This window comes from Triturus cristatus, chromosome 1_1, assembly GCF_964204655.1.
Source record: "Triturus cristatus chromosome 1_1, aTriCri1.1, whole genome shotgun sequence".
In the NCBI taxonomy this organism is placed as follows: domain Eukaryota; kingdom Metazoa; phylum Chordata; class Amphibia; order Caudata; family Salamandridae; genus Triturus; species Triturus cristatus.
This window is the reverse complement of record NC_140579.1, coordinates 16841797-16860719: the sequence shown is the minus strand read 5'-3', so window position 1 is coordinate 16860719 and position 18923 is coordinate 16841797. Positions and strand designations below refer to the sequence as shown.

General features: G+C 45.8%; 1 protein-coding gene across 2 annotated transcripts in view; it reads right to left on the bottom strand.

The window, feature by feature from the left end:
- Positions 1-10501: 10501 nt before the first annotated feature.
- GNL1 (G protein nucleolar 1) overlaps positions 10502-18923 on the bottom strand; it is a 149309-nt gene continuing 140887 nt past the window's right edge. For both annotated transcript variants that reach the window (XM_085637395.1, XM_085638075.1), the window contains one exon: positions 10502-11000. In XM_085637395.1, coding sequence (XP_085493521.1) covers positions 10720-11000 — 281 coding nt within the window. In that variant the 3' untranslated portion in view covers positions 10502-10719. The remainder of the gene's footprint in view (positions 11001-18923) is intronic.

The window sequence follows — 18923 nt, the reverse complement described above, 5'->3', positions numbered from 1 at the left end:
GTCAGCAGGAAGATTGCGTGCCGGAGACCCGAGGAGGAACAGAAGTAGGGAAAACAAAAGAAGTGGTGGAAAGAGAAGCTGTCGAAAGTAAAAAGCAAGCTGAAACAGAATCAGAGGAAAGTGAAGACGAAGTACCAGAAGGTCGAGTCTTAAGAAAAAGAGCATGGAGAACTGAAAAGAACGATAAGGGAAGTAAACTGAAAAGATCAGCTAGGGATGAAATTTGGCCGAACAAGATAAAGAGACTGAGATATTGGCTGACAAGAGTAAACTCACCAAGAGCTGAACAAGTGAATGAGATAACTAGTCAAGAGAAGTCAAAAGACAAAGACACTACTGTAAGAGAAGAAGGCAAAAGAACAAGAAAACATAACCAGAAGTATAAGTCGCCAGAATGGACGTATGTGGCCCTGCCTGAAATAAAAGAAGAAGCGGATAGCCAGGGAAATCCAGAGGTGACTGTACCAGAAGTGGTTGAGGAAGACGAAGAGTCGGAAATCCTGAGAGTTATCTTGTCGGACATTGGAGAAGAAACGGATGTTCAGGAAATCCTGTATTCAGATCACAAGACAAAAGTAAAAGACGATGAGATGCCAAACTGAATAAGACAAGAATGCTGCTAATGGAGATTCAATAAATAGTGAAGTAGACAAAACTGGTAGAACCAAGTAGGTGCTTAGAGCCTTGGGTTTAGATAAACTAGTTTTGAAGTAGAAGAGACTAAGTCAAAAGACTTAGATCATTCTTACGAAATGGCAAATACAGATAGTAGAAAAGATAGATGTTTATTTCTGAAGCGATGGTGTAAAATGTGTTGGTGTTGTACAGGATTACTAATGCTTCTGTGGAGTATATTAGCACTGATTATTTTATTTAAGGTTACCATAGACACGATAGTTGGACATAGTGAAAACCATACTAATATAGAAAAGATTCAAAAGGTAGTTCCGACAAAAATAGATAGAAATTATTTGCATAAAGACAGGTCTATAACAGATTTTTGTAACAATGTTTATTTCAAAATTACTGTATGAATATGTAAAGACAATGGACATAAGGGATTGCTACGTGTGTATGCAGTTACCTGCATCTGTATAGGAGAGAGTGACCTATCACCACCTTCCAGTAACCTATGGAATAACATGTAGTGTATTAGCTAGTTTATTTGACCAAACAGGGAAGTTAGAATATTATTTTTCAGATGTAGATAACATATTTGCACAAGTTCCATCAATTAATAAACTAAATAAGGTAAAGCCTGCAAAGGTATTGAGTGAATTTTTCTTAGAGACTAAAGAACTAACATTAGAATATATATTTAGAAATAATCTGACTTGCAGTTTAAAGAAAGAAGAAAAGACGTTTTTAGATATGGTTGAGGAAAGGAGATTGAAAATACAAAGGAAAGTATCTGAGGGAAAGTTGGATAAAACAGTGTGGGATGTTGAAATAGAAAAACACTTGAAAGGAGAAGCTAGTCCAACTATGGCTTTATTTTTGCCTCAGAAAGGAAAATTTTGTATTAGAAGGAATCAGACTGCATATGATAATTACTTTGTAGGGAATAGTGAGTGTCATGATACATACTGAATCATGGGTGGATGGGGATTTAAAGGAGGAAATGAACCAGTGTTTCCTGGATTGTATTTTATTTGCGGAAGTAAGGCATACTATCGTTTGCCAGACCATTGGTATGGCACATGTTATGTAGGCCTGGTCTTCCCGAAGATTTTTCACATGGAAAGAGGAGAAGATGGTGTACATAAGTTAGGTAGTTATTTAGCACGTAGGAGGAGAGAATCTTGGTCAGAAATTGTAGGTGATATTTTTGGAGCATTGATACCAGCAGTGGGAATATCTCTGAATGCAAACAAAATTAGAAGACTGTAAAGATTTAAAAGTTTATATAAAAAATATAACTGATCTGCACGATGAAATTGCACCACTGGAGGTTGAAAGTGTTTGGGAAAAGATTGGAAAGAAAATAGCTTCTATTAAAGATTTCTTAGTAAACTTAGGTAGTACCATTTTAGGTAAAATTTTATTTCCATTAACACGTGTAATTTTCATAGTATTAATATTAAGATTAGGATGTCTATGTAGAAAAAGGAAGAAAACTCAGAAAAAGTTGAAAAGAGAAAATTTAAAAAGAAAAGATAAGAAACAAGAGAGAGAGTTTGAAGAAATAGTATTAGAAGAGTTAAAGGAGAGTATGTACAAAACAGCTCGAAGAGAAGAGATTGGAGAGAAAACAGAATTATAAATTAAAGCAAGAACTTATTTCTTTTCCATGAAAAATAATACAAATTTGAGTTGTGTGGTGTAAAAATCACCAAATGGGGGATTGATGGAGCGGATAGTACAAAATTTTGTAAACCTCCCCCTATCCTGCATGAATATATAACGAATAATCTATTAATCGTAATATTATTAAACGTGTGTGAGTGTTTTCCTAACCAATATTTTTTAAATACGAAATATACGTGGGATTTGCAATTTGCATGGCAAAATAATTTTTATAATTGAAATCGTACTCATACTAACCGTAGTTTATGTATTTGATAGAATATTGCATGATATATGTGGCTTTTGTGATGTTTTCCGTAATGTTGCACCAGATGACATCGTTAGGTGAATATGAACGCTTTAAATGTCGCTGTACGCTAGATAATTACAAGCACATAGAGGGACTAGTGAGGGATTAACATTTTATTCATTATTTCTATGTATTAATTACTTTTTGTGTTTGTTTCGCTTAAGTTACCCATTGGGCCTGCATATAAAATGTCCGACAACATACCGCGACGCAGTGGCAACCATTCCACGAGGTTTCAGACTATGTGCGCATGTGTGGTTCCTTGTCCCTGTGGCTTCGTCATGACCTGTACTGCACTGTACCCACACAAGGTCGCTGTGGGAATCCTGCCAAAAAGAGACAATGGACACTTGACGGAAACTGGTTTTTGCCGAACGATGATCTAACCTCTTGAACTATGTGAAACTTTACCGGATGTTCCTAATGGACCAATCGAAAGAGCCCATACCACGAATTTGCTACAACTTGACGTTATTTTCATTATAAATTAGTGTTAGAATACAGAGTAAAAAACTCGCTTCCCATTTCCTTTTTCTCTGACGACCCTTATGCTGACGAAGACGACGGTGACGCGACTGCTGTATTTCTGAATCTTTGACAGACGGAAGGCTGCCCAATTTTGATGGATCACAAACTTTATTAGATTTATGGACACTAATAGATGCTGGCACGTCTTTGGTCCTGTTCCATTCTTTGGGACTGTAGCGTGCTGACTGAAGAACTTTGATATCCATCTGACTGACAGCTATTTCGATGACTTAGAGGACGACCAATAGCCAGAATAGGTAAATATGGTGTTCTGCGATTTATTAGATGCCTACTAGTTTTTCGACAATTAGATAAACAAATTTGATTAACAAAGTAAATGCGTCTGTCTTTTATTGAGGAGGAAAGATCAAAAATAGTAAAATGTGGGTTTAGTTAGCAATAATTACTTTTACCAATCCAACTAAAGGATTCATCGATTTACATGGTAGGAGTATGTGATGTCTAGAATTAAGATCTGGAGGTATAAGGATTAATGTATAGCTATGTAAATTGTAAATAATTTTCTTTTATAGGTTATAAGGTATTCCTGTAATGTCAGCGCTTGAACCGCTCATCTCTCCTGTATGTGCAGACCAGTGTAAGTGACGAATGAATGTTGGCGTTATGGGCCCCACCAATGAATGTATGTATGAAAGTGTTAGTGTGATGACTGGTCTGTGATGAAGGGAGGAAATAAGGTTTTTGCGCTCCTTCAGACCCATGAGAAACAAGCATTGCAAAGACAAATCTACTACTGAGGTAACTCAGGATCACCCCGCCCTGCCCTCAGCTCCACCGCCCGTCCCTCCCACAATCACTCCACCTCCAGGTGCCCACGAGAAACAAGCACTGGCAAAGACAAATCTACTACTGTGGTAACTCAGATCACCCCGCCCTCAGCTCCACCGCCTGCCGCTCCCACAATCACTACAACTCCTGGTGCCCACGAGAAACAAGCACTGGCAAAGACCAATCTACTTATGTTGGAGTAACCGAGAGAGACCCCTTGTCTTTTAAAGGGATTGGGGTACTAATCACACTTTAGGAAAACACGATCCCTATGCTATGACACAATGGTACCACACTTAAGAATCTAACACTCATTAATATGAAAAGACATCAAATGTTCATTACATTTATTTAAAAAAAAGGTATACATAAAATTCATAAAATCAATAATGCAATTACATAAGCTTAAAAACACAGAAAGTAACCTATACAGATTTTTCACATTAATATAATTCACAAACTGTTATGAGCCCGCATAACAGAAAAAGATTTGGAAGACAATACACTTTGTCATAAATTACGCATCCTAACGGGTCTTATATATATGGCTGTGGTTGGTGATATATATGCACCGTTATATCTACTCGCAGTCAACCACAGTTCTCCCTTGGATTGCGTTATTTTAGATGCGTCGACGCGTTTCGATGGTTATTCTTGTAATTCCATCTTTATCAAGACAGGTGATAGGCTTCAGATCCTCTTCTATTTTACAGGGGCCTTGTTTCTTCACTTCGATTTTCCGTTTTTTATTCAGTTTTCACTTGTGGGTCCACGTAGTGGAGCGCTGCAGGTTTTAAATGTTTTTGTGCTGCAACATAGATAATAATATGAATGTATTTTTTAATTATCCTGACACTGATTCTTGTATTAGTGGCCGTGGGTACGTGGCATATCCCCTTTAATACTCCTCACCTTATGGCCGAATCGTCAGTTTCATGCAAGGTGACGGAGGTCCGAGTTACTCCTCCTTTATTGTTCGTCACCTTGTGGCCTCAAACAGTCTGCTTCGTACGCGGAAGTGCTTCTCAAGTCGCTTCCCAAGCGACTTGAGAAGCACTTCTCCGTCACCTTGCATGAAACTGACGATTCGGCCATAAGGTGAGGAGTATTAAAGGGGATATGCCACGTACCCACGGCCACTAATACAAGAATCAGTGTCAGGATAATTAAAAAATACATTCATATTATTATCTATGTTGCAGCACAAAAACATTTAAAACCTGCAGCGCTCCACTACGTGGACCCACAAGTGAAAACTGAATAAAAAACGGAAAATCGAAGTGAAGAAACAAGGCCCCTGTAAAATAGAAGAGGATCTGAAGCCTATCACCTGTCTTGATAAAGATTGAATTACAAGAATAACCATCGAAACGCGTCGACGCATCTAAAATAACGCAATCCAAGGGAGAACTGTGGTTGACTGCGAGTAGATATAACGGTGCATATATATCACCAACCACAGCCATATATATAAGACCCGTTAGGATGCGTAATTTATGACAAAGTGTATTGTCTTCCAAATCTTTTTCTGTTATGCGGGCTCATAACAGTTTGTGAATTATATTAATGTGAAAAATCTGTATAGGTTACTTTCTGTGTTTTTAAGCTTATGTAATTGCATTATTGATTTTATGAATTTTATGTATACCTTTTTTTTAAATAAATGTAATGAACATTTGATGTCTTTTCATATTAATGAGTGTTAGACTCTTAAGTGTGGTACCATTGTGTCATAGCATAGGGATCGTGTTTTCCTAAAGACCAATCTACTACTGAGGTAACTCAGGATCACCCCGCCCTGCCCTCAGCTCCACCGCCCGTCCCTCCCACAATCACTCCAACTCCAGGTGCCCACGAGAAACAAGCACTGGCAAAGACAAATCTACTACTGAGGTAACTCAGGATCACCCTGCACTGCCCTCAGCTCCACCTCCCACAATCACTCCAAGTCCAGGTGTCCATGAGAAACAAGCACTGCAAAGACAAGTCTACTACTGAGGTAACTCAGGATCACCCCGCCGTGCCCTCAGCTCCATCTCTCACAATCACTGAAACTCCAGGGACCCATGAGAAACAAGCACTGCAAAGACAAATCTACTACTGACGTAACTCAGGATCACCCCGCACTGCCCTCAGCTCCACCGCCTGCCGCTCCCACAATCACTCCAACTCCAGGTGCCCACGAGAAACTAGCACTGGCAAAGACAAATCTACTATCACTCCAACTCCAGGTGCTCCGAGAAACCAGCACTGGTAAAGACCAATCTACTACAGATGGAACTCAAGAACACCCCGCACTGCCTGTCGCTCCAAGTGTCCACCCTAAACAAGTACTGGGGGGGTTGCTTTCATGACCCGCGCTGTCCTCCTGCGAAGCTGCCCCGCCCTCTCCGCGGTCGGTTCGCAAGTTTCTGAAGCGCGCGGCTCTAGTTATACTTTAGGTCACCCCTCAATTGACTTGGTGAGAGGCCCGTCACTCCTCTTATAGGCACCCCCGGCCCCCCGAGTCTTTGGCTGTGATTTGAACTTGCGTTGACTGGCTGTGCACACGCCGGTGGAGGGGCCCCTCTCCCTTCAGTCTGGGCTGGAAGCAGAGCTGTGCCCACTCATACACAGCCTGAAGCCTCCCCACGGAGTACTGCACCCCACCCCCCCAGGGTTCGGGTCTGCACCCCCCCCATGCACCCCCTGAAGCACCCCCAGGGTCTGGGTCTGCGCCCCCCATGCTCCCCCTGAAGCCCCCCCCCCCCGAGTGCTGCACCCCCCCAGGGTCCGGGTCTGCACCCCCCATGCACCCCCTGAATCCCCCCCAGAGTACTGCGCCCCCCCAGGGTCCGGGTCTGTGCCCCCCCATGCACCCCCTGAAGCCCCCCCACCCAGGGTCTGGGTCTGCGACCCCCCATGCACCCCATGAAGCGCTGCCCCCAGAGTGCTGCACCCCCCCAGGGTCCGGGTCTGTGCCCCCCCCATGCACCCCCTGAAGCCCCACCCCCAGGGTCTGGGTCTCTGCTGCCAATGGCGGCTCGGAGTTCTGCTGGTGATTAGCCTAGAGGAGGGGCCTCCAGCCCTCCACCCCAGAACGCGCCGTCGTGTGATCTGTCATGGAGCCCACCATAAACGACGAATCTCAGAGCACAGCCAACGAACTGCTTCCAGGACTCAGCGGGTCTCCCTGCACAGCTGGATCCTTTCCAACCGCTGCTTGCTGTCCGGAGACTCCAGCATTTCCGACCTCTCTTTACATGTGTGGCCAACAGTCTCTGCAGGCTGCTTTGCATAAGAGAGCGCGAGCGCTGTGAAATCTGACGCGGCCAGCCTGCAAGGCCACTGACCAGTAAGGCTGCACTTTATTATATGGCCACTTGGGGTGCCTCCCCTCGTGCCACTCCCCCTCGCACCGGCCCCCTCACTCCAGTACTCGTGTGCAGCAAGCGGCAATAGACCAATTGTAGTTCCAAAGCTTGTTTCTTCTTCATTGTGGTAGAAATTTTATTGTCTCGTTGGCTGCATTCTATGAATGGCTGCTGCTGGCTAGCTTCCCGTTCAGAGGGCGATAAGGGGACATCGCCGTTTACACTCCGCCATGCACGTTAAAAACAGCCATATGTGGCTTCCAAACACCAGGCGAGCGTGGAGTTCCTGTTCTGAAACACAGCCTGCCTTACTCACAACACCGGCGCCATCTGCCGTCTTAAACCTTGCTGCAGGATATGATCATTCCGCATTCCGCATTTGTCTCAATGTGGTGTTTATTGGGAGCAGGCTTGGATTGGAAGCATGGTGGAGGTGGACAAGGTTGCATTTGTGAACTCCCCCGCCCCCCCTCCATGAGACTTTCCTAGATGTGGGGGGCAGCCTGCTGGCTGCAATGAACTGTTTGTCCCACCTCTCTCCATGCTGAGGCTTTAATGTGCACATGGCATACAGAACCGCACTTCCCGGGGTCTCCCTTCTGTTCAAGCTTTACTTTTCCGCTACTTTTCAACCTCCCCCTGCCTTTTGGGAAAGACAGACAGACAGCGGGAGTAGGAATAAATCACTAACCGCCTGCTTCACGACACAGTTGATTTAAGATGAAGGATGTCTGGGAGAAAAACCATCAAAAGATTATCTGACGTTGAAAAAAAGAGGGAGAAAACACCTGCTCAACTCTTTGTCAAGGCAACACACGCAATTTTACAGAACTAGCTTCATTTATTGGGGGAGGCTGCTGTACTGGTTTCGCTTTGTTTACATTGACCTATTCATATTTAGACTAACACAACAGATAACAATAATTTGCAAATAAAAAGACCAGGAATGAAAACATGGAGGCAGGGCAGGCACTTCAGAAAGCTAGGCACCACAGCATCCTTTGAACACTACCACTGCGTTACACCAGAAACTATAAAAGTCCAACACCGGTATCTTTTTTCGGCAGAGGGAGCACGCTAAAATAAAACCCTATTTTGCTTGCAACGCTAAAAAGCCTTGCACCCTCCCATACTCTGCCCTCGAATCAGCAACAGAAGAGGAATAGCTAGTGTACTCCTTCTACAGTGTTTGTGCCTTTTCAACTCCTAATGTAAAAGCTTATTAACAGTAAGCCTGGGCAAAGTGCTACGCTCGCGTAGTTTACTTCAAACTACGCGAATTGCACGTTGCACAGTGCAAACACGCGTAGTGCAGCGGTAATTTTTTGCTTGCTCGCGGTCCTCAACGTCAAGTTGGCGACCGCGAGCATGCAAAATGACATCCCGGCGAGACTTTTTCCTGGTTCGCGATCAGCAACATCAAGTTGGCGATCGCGAGCGTGGAAAATAAACCTCCCGGCGAGATTCTCAACGCGAGGAGGTCAGATTTCTCATTGCGAGTGGTCGCGTATGCTCGCGACCGCTCGCGATGAGAAACTACCAGTCCGCGTTGAGAAAGCTGCCGCTCGAGTAAAAATCTACTCGAGCGGCAGAAAACTACAGCTCGCACTGTGCAAGATGCCGTTTTCAATGATTGCACAATGCCGGTTGCTTGTCCGCACTATGCAATCATTGAAAACGACATCTTGCACAGTGCAAACAGGGTACTACGCAGTTCGCGAAGTGCTACGTGTAGCTCACGTATTGCGGAGTGCACTTTGCGTAGCTTCGCGTAGTGCTACTTCGCGAACTACGCCCAGGGTTAATTAACAGGCCCAAATGGCCTGAGACTACTTGCTCTGCTGCAAAAGTCTTAACCTTGTACAATGAGCTGCGCATTTTTCATCTCACGTATTTCTCTTTTCAAACTCTGTTCTCGTAATTGGCATGATTAGCTTTTGTTGGATTTTAGTGGTGCATGCTGGTCTCTGTAGTCCCTCCGGGCCCTTTAGTCATGTCCTTAACTTTTCAGGCAAATAATAAGTGTAAACCTGTTCAGCTAACTATGCTGCTCTGCTTACATTTCACATGCTTTACTTAATCCTGCATTCCCTACAAGTCTTTGCTTTTTCCTGGATGGTGTTACTTTTTTTTCCAGACTGCATATAACTCTCGTCTCCCCTCCCTCATACCCCATTTCCCATTTCCCATTTTCTTGTTCTTCAGCGCTGCGATGTCATACAAATGACAATGGTGCTATGCAAATGTAATAACTCCACTGCAAATACAAAAGTAAAGAAAACATTGTCTATTTCCATGCCAAAAGCTCTAAGTTTTACAAATGCGAGACCGATTGCATTGTAAATGCTTGTTTACCCTCTGTTTTGCCATCCTGCTTGTTTTTCTGCACTGTTTTGCAGTTTCTGTCCATTTTTGTGCCCCGTATTGCTTTTTCTGCCAATTATTCTGTCCTCTCTCTTGCCTATCCTTCTCGTTCTTCAGCCTCCTGTTTTGTCTTTTCTGCTCGCTCATTTTTCTGCCCTCGGTTTTGTCTTTTTCTGCTCGTTTCTTCCTGCTGTTTCCTCAAGACCGGACACAGGGAGAGCTGTACGACAAAGACCTCATATTCCGGAGCCCAGATACCCCCAGGGGTGACAGTGCTGCGCTTGACAAATGCTGATTGTTTATTTTCAAAAGGAGATTTCACTTGAATATTAATCTTTACTGGGTGAATCAGATCCAGGATTACAGATTCCTCAAGTAATCCCCCATTTCTAAGAGGATTCTCCGGATCCAACGAACAAATGACTGGATGTTCTTCACCCCCAGAGTTACGGATACCCCCGGTATCAGAAATCCATGGGGTTGAGAAAATCCAGCCTGTTTTCCTGCCCACTTGTGATGAGGGCCTAGGAACGAATGGCTCAGAGATTAGACATGGGTATAGAGCTTCCGCCTCTAGAAGGCCACGCTTCTGGTGTCAGAGAGAGGGGGACAGAGAAACACCCAAGGACCCTCAGTGCGAATCCATAGGACTTGCGTATGAGGTGACATCATAACACCTACCACGTAAGGGGGTCCGGGGGCAGGGCTTGAAAACTAGGCACTCAATGGACAGGATTGGAAGCAGCTGAGATGTGATCTCACAGTGGACACCATCGAAGGTGGGTGAAGATACAGCCACAGAGCAAAGGACATGGACTAAGGTCCAGTTTGTGAAGACCTTGTTGATAAACAGCATGGAGTGAAGACCAGGTAAATAAAGCAGTCTTTATTCCTATACAGCACATACAGTCTAGAATGACATGGAATGGGTTCGACAATGCCGCCACGGCTCCGCAGGTCCTACCCGATGCCCATGCAACGCATCGAACCTTCAGGCTGCGCCAGCAGCTTCAGCTCTTGTCCTAGGACCCTTCAAGTTCACCACAAAAGCCCCCCGCTCCCTCATTTGTAGGGCAGGGGGGGCAGGAATTAGCACTCGTCCTCCCCCAGCAGCTCAAACAAGTTCTTGTGGGACAACTTTGCCTTCATGGGCTTCTTGGAAGGACCAGCATCTGACACCTCTTTGGTCGGACCATCTTCATCGGCCTCTTCTTCCTCATCAGCATCCCGGTCCTTCTCCTCATCTTCCTCCTCCCCAGAGCTGGAGATCTCTTCATCTTCCTCTTCTTCAGAGTCTCCCGAGCTGTCCCTACGCCGGCACATCTGCAGGGCCGCAATGTCTGCCGTCTCAGGGTGGTTTTCCCAGTTATCTGATGGGGGAAAGAAAAGAAAATATTAGAGGTAGGTCTAACCAAGGCAACATTTAGAAATCCTTCTGAGCACGATTCTAGATTATTAAACCATATCCTGTTTTAGATTTAAACCTATAATAACTGATAAAACACCACCAAAAGTGAAATAGCCCTCACCAGTATATATATATATATATATATATATATATATTTTATCTACTGGCGGTCGCCAGTAGATAGTTATAGTTAGGACCATGTTTCCATAGGAAATCCGCAACATTCTATTTGGAATAACTTTGGCGCCGGTCGACGAATCCTCGCGAAATTTTCAAAACGAATGGGGCGCTACGCTCCGCTCTTACCCTGAAAGTCTCGGGGGGATTAGTCAAGCTGGGGCTGAGAAAAAAGGGGGGTCCCAAAATGCGTTTTCCCCATGCATTTTTCCATAGGACCTTTAGACACAGCTACAGCCCGAACGGCTGAACAGAGTTACTTGAAATTTGGCAGAGAGGTAGTCTACAGGTCAAGGAAGTGCCTTTTGTATGTCTGGTGTAAATCTGTTCAGTAGTTCCTGCAAAAATAGCATTTAAATCAATATATCTGTGGCAGCGCTCCGTGCGCTTACGGTAAGCTTACCGTACGCGTATGGTGCCGTGCGCGAGCGCGATTCTGATTGGCTGTTAGATCTTAGTAAACATTCGAATCGGTCGAAACCAGGAAGTGTCGGCCGCCATTTTCTCTCTCGCACTCTGATGTGGGGAGGAAAAACAAAGTTGGATAACATGAAAAGGGGCAGGCTAGACAGCTCCTAACCACCTAGCCTTGGTTAGGGTGTCCCAAAAGAACCCCCAAGGCCAAAAATTCTTTTTTTGTTTAAAAAAAAACGCCGATTGCGCTTATCGTACGCGTACTGTCAAAAAAAAAAAAATATATATATATATCCACATTTCCCCCCCCCCCCGTTTGCAATAGGTGCCCGTAGAGCACCCTTAGTGCATGACTTATGATTTAATTGAACATGTAATATATAACCTTTCACAACGAAGCGCATAATATGTCATCCGTGTGCTGACGGTGCGCGAAGCGCATCGTGCGTACATGGCCCATCCAGCGTAACGTGGGCACGCGGTGCCCACCGTGCGTGCACGGAACGAACTGCGTGAAGTGGGCGCGCACGCCATGAACGGCGTAAAGTAACTTAGCATTTTAAAAAACGTACAAATTCACTGAAAAAACCATAGGTTTCACACACGTTATAGTTAGGAATTAGCATTTAAAAAACCTTGCAAATTCACTGAAAAAACCATAGGTTTCACACATGTTATAGTTAGCTGGACATTTCACTCGTGAAAAACCATTGAAATTCCCCCGTTATAGTTAGTGCAGGCAACTATAACTCACGCGACCGCAATCCTCTGCTGATGACATATGTGTCTTTATGAGAAAAAAAAATTTGTAATATATGTATAGCTAAAATTTAATGGAAGAAGACATGGGCAAATAAGTGTCTAAATACAGTATTAGCATCAGCAGAGGATTGCGGTCGCGTGAGTTATAGTTGCCTGCACTAACTATAACGGGGGAATTTCAATGGTTTTCCACGAGTGAAATGTCCATCTAACTATAACATGTGTGAAACCTATGGTTTTTTCAGTGAATTTGCAAGGTTTTTTAAATGCTAATTCCTAACTATAACGTGTGTGAAACCTATGGTTTTTTCAGTGAATATATATATATATATATATATATATATATATATATATATATATATATATATACACATATACACATATACATACATACACACACACACACACACACACACACACTGAAAAAACACCTGCACAACCACAAAATAAATGGTATTGAAAGAAAGGAAAAGGAGAGTGAAAGAGCAATTTCTTTCTTAAGGTACCAATACATTTTAACTTTGTTATACAAGGTAGCAGCAAGAAAGAGTGGGCTAACATTCTGCTAGAGTTTGGTTGTTTAGGGATGTCGCTAAAATATTGCTTCTTTTTCTTTTTCCTTTTGCTTTTTCAGTTTTGTGGCCTTTGGTATCAAGATGCAGGGTTTAAAAGCACGTTTTAGGTCTAGTTTAATTATTTTAAGAACTGTGGAGAATCGGGATATATCAAAATCCTATTTGATATTTTGGCTAAGTTTGATTCTTTCACTGGTACGTAAAATGGCTGGTTTCATAAGAATCTTTCCCAATATGTACCATCACATTTACCCCAGAGAATGGGTGAAACCTCTTGATACATCAGCCCCCTTTTCTAGTGAGTCAGTACTGATAGTTGGTAAAGTGCCAAACACCCAGGCTTTAAACATTCAATGCAAAGTGTAGTGACAGGTGTATGTGTCACCAAGCATCTGGGATAGTGGTGAAAACATGACACCAGACTTTTGGAAAACATGGCACGCGGTGTCATGAGGAATGCTGCAAAAAGGTCTTACCAAGTTCAACAAAGATTGGAGTGATATTGTTTGAATGTGCAGTGATTCAGCTACGTCTACTTGAGCTGAAGTGCTTCCCTGTAAGAGATCCTTGCCACTTGCTAGATGGAATGCTGAAAGCATCTTTGCAATCTTCAGAGTTCATGAAGAATGCTATTGACTTTTTAGTCCATTCTGGTGCACTGTTTCTTTACATCTGGGAACTAAAACAGAAATACTTCTCATTTTGTGCTTTGTGTGACATCAAAGAAAGCGTCATCCCAAATGAGTCATTAGCTGGTGGTTCTCAGTTCTAATGGCTGTGAATGCTATATTATCCACATGGCAACCGTTTACAGAACCTTTGCTGAAGTGATGATGCCAAAGGCAAGAAATGTGAGGATCTTTGATCACATATTGAAATTAATGTGAAAAACGTACACTCTACTGCATGCTTAGATTCTTACAGGAAAACATGACTGCTGTAGTGGACATAATAAAAAAAGCGGAGTCTGAAAACACCCTTGTCTACCAAGTGTTCGGTAAGTATAATTGGTGAAGATGTGAAACATCTCCTTGAGAGTAGGCTGGGAGACACTTTGAGCGACTTTGGCACTGCAACATGTTCCATGTTGGGAGTGCTTGTCACTTGGTAAGCAAAGAATGTTGAGGGGCAATTCAGGAAATGTTATTTTGCATTGTATGAGAAAAGGCTTGCCAATGATGCATAGAAATGTCCCTTCACCGACCATGGCATTTGAAGTCAATGAAGCCTCACTGTGGTACTCTGCACAAGTTGTAGATCCCTACTGTAAAGGGTATTTTCTCTGGAGTTTCAAAAGTGCTGCCTCATTTTTGTCCGATTCAATAACTCTGAAGGCAAATGCACCTAGTGAAAATGCATATGTTGCAGAACCTGTCGCAGAGAATCACAATCTTTAGGTGCACCAGGCATGGAAAGCTGTGTCAGTGGCCAGAGTTAGCAGATTGTGTACTGGTTGTTTTGGTGTTGCCCATCTCAAGTGCCAATGTTGAGAGGGCCTTTTCACAGATAAAAGTTTACATGGGAAGGAAATAGCGAGCATGCATGACCAAAGACTCACTGAAGAAGTTTTGTATGGTATACTGCAATAAGCTTGATTTGTAAAAATGTATTTGGACCTCCTTTACACTGTACATGCATGGTCTATATACCATGCACCATCAGTGCAGAAAGCAATAATAAAAGCAAAAGGTTCCATAAACACCGGAAAAACACTTTCTCTGTTGTTTTTAATGGCGTGAAAATGTGTAACCACTGATAACCACCGTTTTTTTTTTTTTAAGGTATTGAAATCACTTGAAAACACTAAAAAAATCCCACCGGGTTTAACCAAAAATAGAAACTGATAACAGGAAAGCCTAACCATTCCCTTTCAGACATGGGTTTGTGACATTATCTGGGTTTCACATTGCACTTCAAGAAAGACCACTCAAGACAACTGGAGCACCGTCGAGGGAACAGAGCGAGTGCTCTGAGATTCTTAGGGCCATGGGGGTATGCTAGCAGAATGGATCAAGAACAATTCTGTGCTGCGACCCCTAGACCTGCAAGGAGCCTCCTGCTGTAGGACCCAAGAGTCCCACTCGGCAGTAAAAGGAGTAGGCTCACCTCAGATAACTCTACAGTTACAGCATAACAGTCACACTGGGAGAAATAGGGCAACTTGTTCGGACCTTGGTGGTAGGAGCAGGAGACTCCCAATCCCTCTTTGGCAACTGCTGAGACAGACCCACGCGACGCGGAGAGAAGAGAAGGTGAAGGCGCCCTGACGAGACTCAGCCCGTGTCGCACGTTGTGTGTACCACAGACCCTCGCTATCCAGGAAGACGCGCTGACCCCTCAGCGAGTTTCCTCGAAGAGCAGGAATGGCTGGATTAGTGGAGCTGTGTCCTGAGTTGCTGGCTGGAGGAGGGAAGGCAGCCTCTCTTGAGTCCTGCACAAGCCGGTGAGCGCAGGAGGGCCTGCGGTGCATCCAGAGTGTGCAAAATATCCCTCCCTCTGCCGATGGCCTGGGCCCAGCGACTAAGTTCAGGAGCCCCCGGACAGGCTGAGGAGAGACGGTCCAACACACTGAACAGGAGTGGCTAGGTGGAATTGTAACCTGGATTGTTTGCGGGGGAGGAAAGAGGGCAGTTAGCCACTCGGCCTGCGTATCAGTGGGCGGGGGCCCCCCCTGTGGACCCTGTCTGAGCAGCAGGGCTCACCCTGCCACAGGTCACACCTGACCTGGCCTACACTGCTGCCTGCGGCCCAGGGGAAAGACCACGGAGCCCCAGTGAGGGTTAAACAAGTCAGTGGTTGGGGTCAGGCATGCAGAGCACCTGGCCTGCGCATAACATCTCTCCCTCCTCCAAGGGGCTGAGCCCGCCGGCTAAGTTGAAGAGCCCTGGGACAAGTGGAAGAGAGGTGCCCCCTGCCTGGAAATGGAGTAACCAGATTGGTGGCGCTGTCCCCTGACCTGGTGGCTGGGTAGGAGGAGGCACACTCGGCCCGCAGATCGGCGGTGGGGCATGGGAGGCCACCCTGTGAAATCGGACTGATCCGGCCTTCACTGCTACCTCCATCCCGGTGGGGTGGAAAGGCCTAGAGAGGCCCACTGAAGGTTGCACGAACCGGCAATTTGGGAAGGCCTGTGGCACATCTGGAATGTAAATAGTATTGCTCCCTCCTCCAACAGACCAGACCTATTGGTTAATTCGAAGGGGCCCACATACCAGAGGAGGTGAGGCAGTCTCAGGGTTCCAGCCCTTACACTGCTACTATTGGAGGCAGCTCTCCCTCAGGCGGGCTGGAGGCGCAGTTGAACCTGACGGGCCGTACGGCGCTCCCGTCCGTCCCAGGACCCTGAAGGATGAGAAGAGGGCAGGCGAGAGCGAGGAAGGAGGTGGCCTTGACATCCTAACACTAGGCCTTGAGAAAACTTCCAGGAAAGGGCCCCTGGGAGTAGCTGAGTTACCATACCCCTGGCACGGAGCACCCCCAGTTTCTACCTGATATGGGGGAAGGATAAAGGGGCAAACCGCCCCCAACTCAAACCCGTATGGTACAGTACACCACAAGCTGACCCAGTGCCTGTGAGGCCACCCTAGTCAGGGCCCCCCACACTGAAGGAGATCTCGCCGCGATTCTGGAAGCTATATGATCTTCACAAGACTCTGTGGAGAATAAAATGGGGAAGTGCGAGTCGACATGGCCCTTATACGAAAAGACCTATGCAATGCTACAGCTGCGTAACAGAAGCCGAATCCCGTCTGTCTACAGTGGAAGATGACGTACTCCACTTGAAAGAACAGGTCACCCGACTCCTGTCTCACAAGAAGGAACTACACAGACGCACGGAGGATGCAGAGAATCGTTCACGTTGTAAACACCTCTGACTAGTAAGCATCCCTGAAGGGCCAGAACCCGCACAAGTAACAGCCTTTGTGGAGACCTGAATCAGATCCTGTCCTGGATGCCAGTTGACGGCCTCTCAGCATGGTTTGTCGTGGAGCGGGGGCATCGAGCTCTCGCACTCAAACCACCACCCGGAGCCCCACAAAGGTCGATTATCGGCAAGATTCTCAACTTCAAGGATAGAGATGCCATCCTGCAGGCAGCCCGCTCCCAAGCAACCTTGTCCTATCAGGGCAACAAAGTCATGGTCTTCCCAGACTATATCAGAGAAGTCCAGGTGCAGCAGAGATCATACTTTGTGGTCAAGCAGACGCTGCAAGCCCTCAACCTTCAAAACAAACTTATTTCCGGCTCGTCTCAAGAGTGGTCTTGCAAAATAAAACTCACTTCTTTGACACCTCGGAAGCGGCATGGACTTTGTTGACCGATGAGCGTCCTCTCTGTCTTTGCAAGGCTGCCTCTCCTCCCGCACCCCAGCCGGGATCTGCAATAACAAAAGGTTCTAGACCCCATAGGCAGCGCACCTGTTCCCGCAGAGGGCGTAATACCCGCAGAGTGGTATCCGCCTCACCCAATGACACCACACGAAGCTCCGACAGCCTGCCCAAGCTCCTCGAGTCCTCGAGCCATTTGCAAGATTTAAACATCTAGTCTACATCATCTGACAGGCGATCCCGCATGCCGCAGTGATGGGGTCTGAGGACACGGACCTCTCTTGGAGCCCAACGATTTAACGAAGACTCGGTTGGTTAGGTGGGATGGGAACTGAAGTTCCTACTGTTGTTAAAGTTCTTACACTTAATTGCACCACTTGGCACGATACGTTTGGGTCGCACACAAGTCGCCCCTTTGATACAGTGAGGCGGTCCCAGATATCCCCATGTCCTGGGAATCCCAGGCAGCTAATGAACACAAGTGGACACCCCCTCTCACCTACACCCGACCGACATGTCTATATCATATTATTACGGACAACCCCTAAGAGTCCTCTCCTGGAATGCAATGGGCTCCTAGATAAGATTAAGCATGCAGAGGTCCTAAAATATTAACAAAAATCCACCCTAGATGTCCTCTTGCTCCAGGAGACACATATCCTGCGAGACTACTGTCCCTTTCTCGAGCGCCAGGGCTACGATAGGGTCGGTCACTAGGGCTTTGCCCAGTGCTCCCAGAGGGTCGCGATTCTCCTGCGCCGCCCCCTCCCTTCACATTGCCCGTGAGATTAGAGACCCTCGAGCCTCAGTGTCTCACTGGGAATCTGGGAAACACTACCCTTAATCTGATCTCACTTTATCTGCCTCCGGAAACCCTTGAGTCCACCCTCAGAGACGTTGGAGACCTCTTGTCGTCCCTTCCACAGGGTCTGACTGTGCTTGGGGGTAACTTCAATGCGGTCCTCGATCCCACCTCCGATGCACCCGGGATACCCTCCCCCCACAGCAGACTGGGTACTAAAAGCCTTACAGACTGAAAAGCCCGCCTAGGACTATTTGATGGGTGGCGAATATGGAATCCCAGAACGCTCCAGTACACCAACACCTCCGCCGCACATCACACACATTCCTGCTTTGACTTAATATTTAGGCCTGCCCCTGACTGTCGCATAGTCACTGATATTCAAATCCTTGCTCGGGGTATAACCGACCGCTCGCCCCCTCCTCCTTCATATAGGAGGTCCTACAGGCGTCGTGCGCCCCATCTGGAGACAGAATGCCTGGTTTCTCCAGGATACTGACTATAAACCGGCCGGAGAGGAAAAACTCAAGCAATATTTCCAGTGCAACAAGGGGACGGTTGACTCTCAGGCTACACTATGGGCGGCAGGCAAGGCGAGGATCAGGGGCTACGCCAAGTCCTACCTTAAGCGCGAACACGTGAAACAAGAACAGCACCTTTCCCAATTAGAACTCCAAGCTCTTCGCCTGGAGCAGAGGGCAGTCCTGGCGAATGATGAAGCTGACTGTCATAATCTCGAACAACTGCAGGAAGAAATATGACACCTATCCCTTGAGTCGACTAAACAGATGTGAAGATCCTCTATTGTGATAGTCTATGGGTTGGGC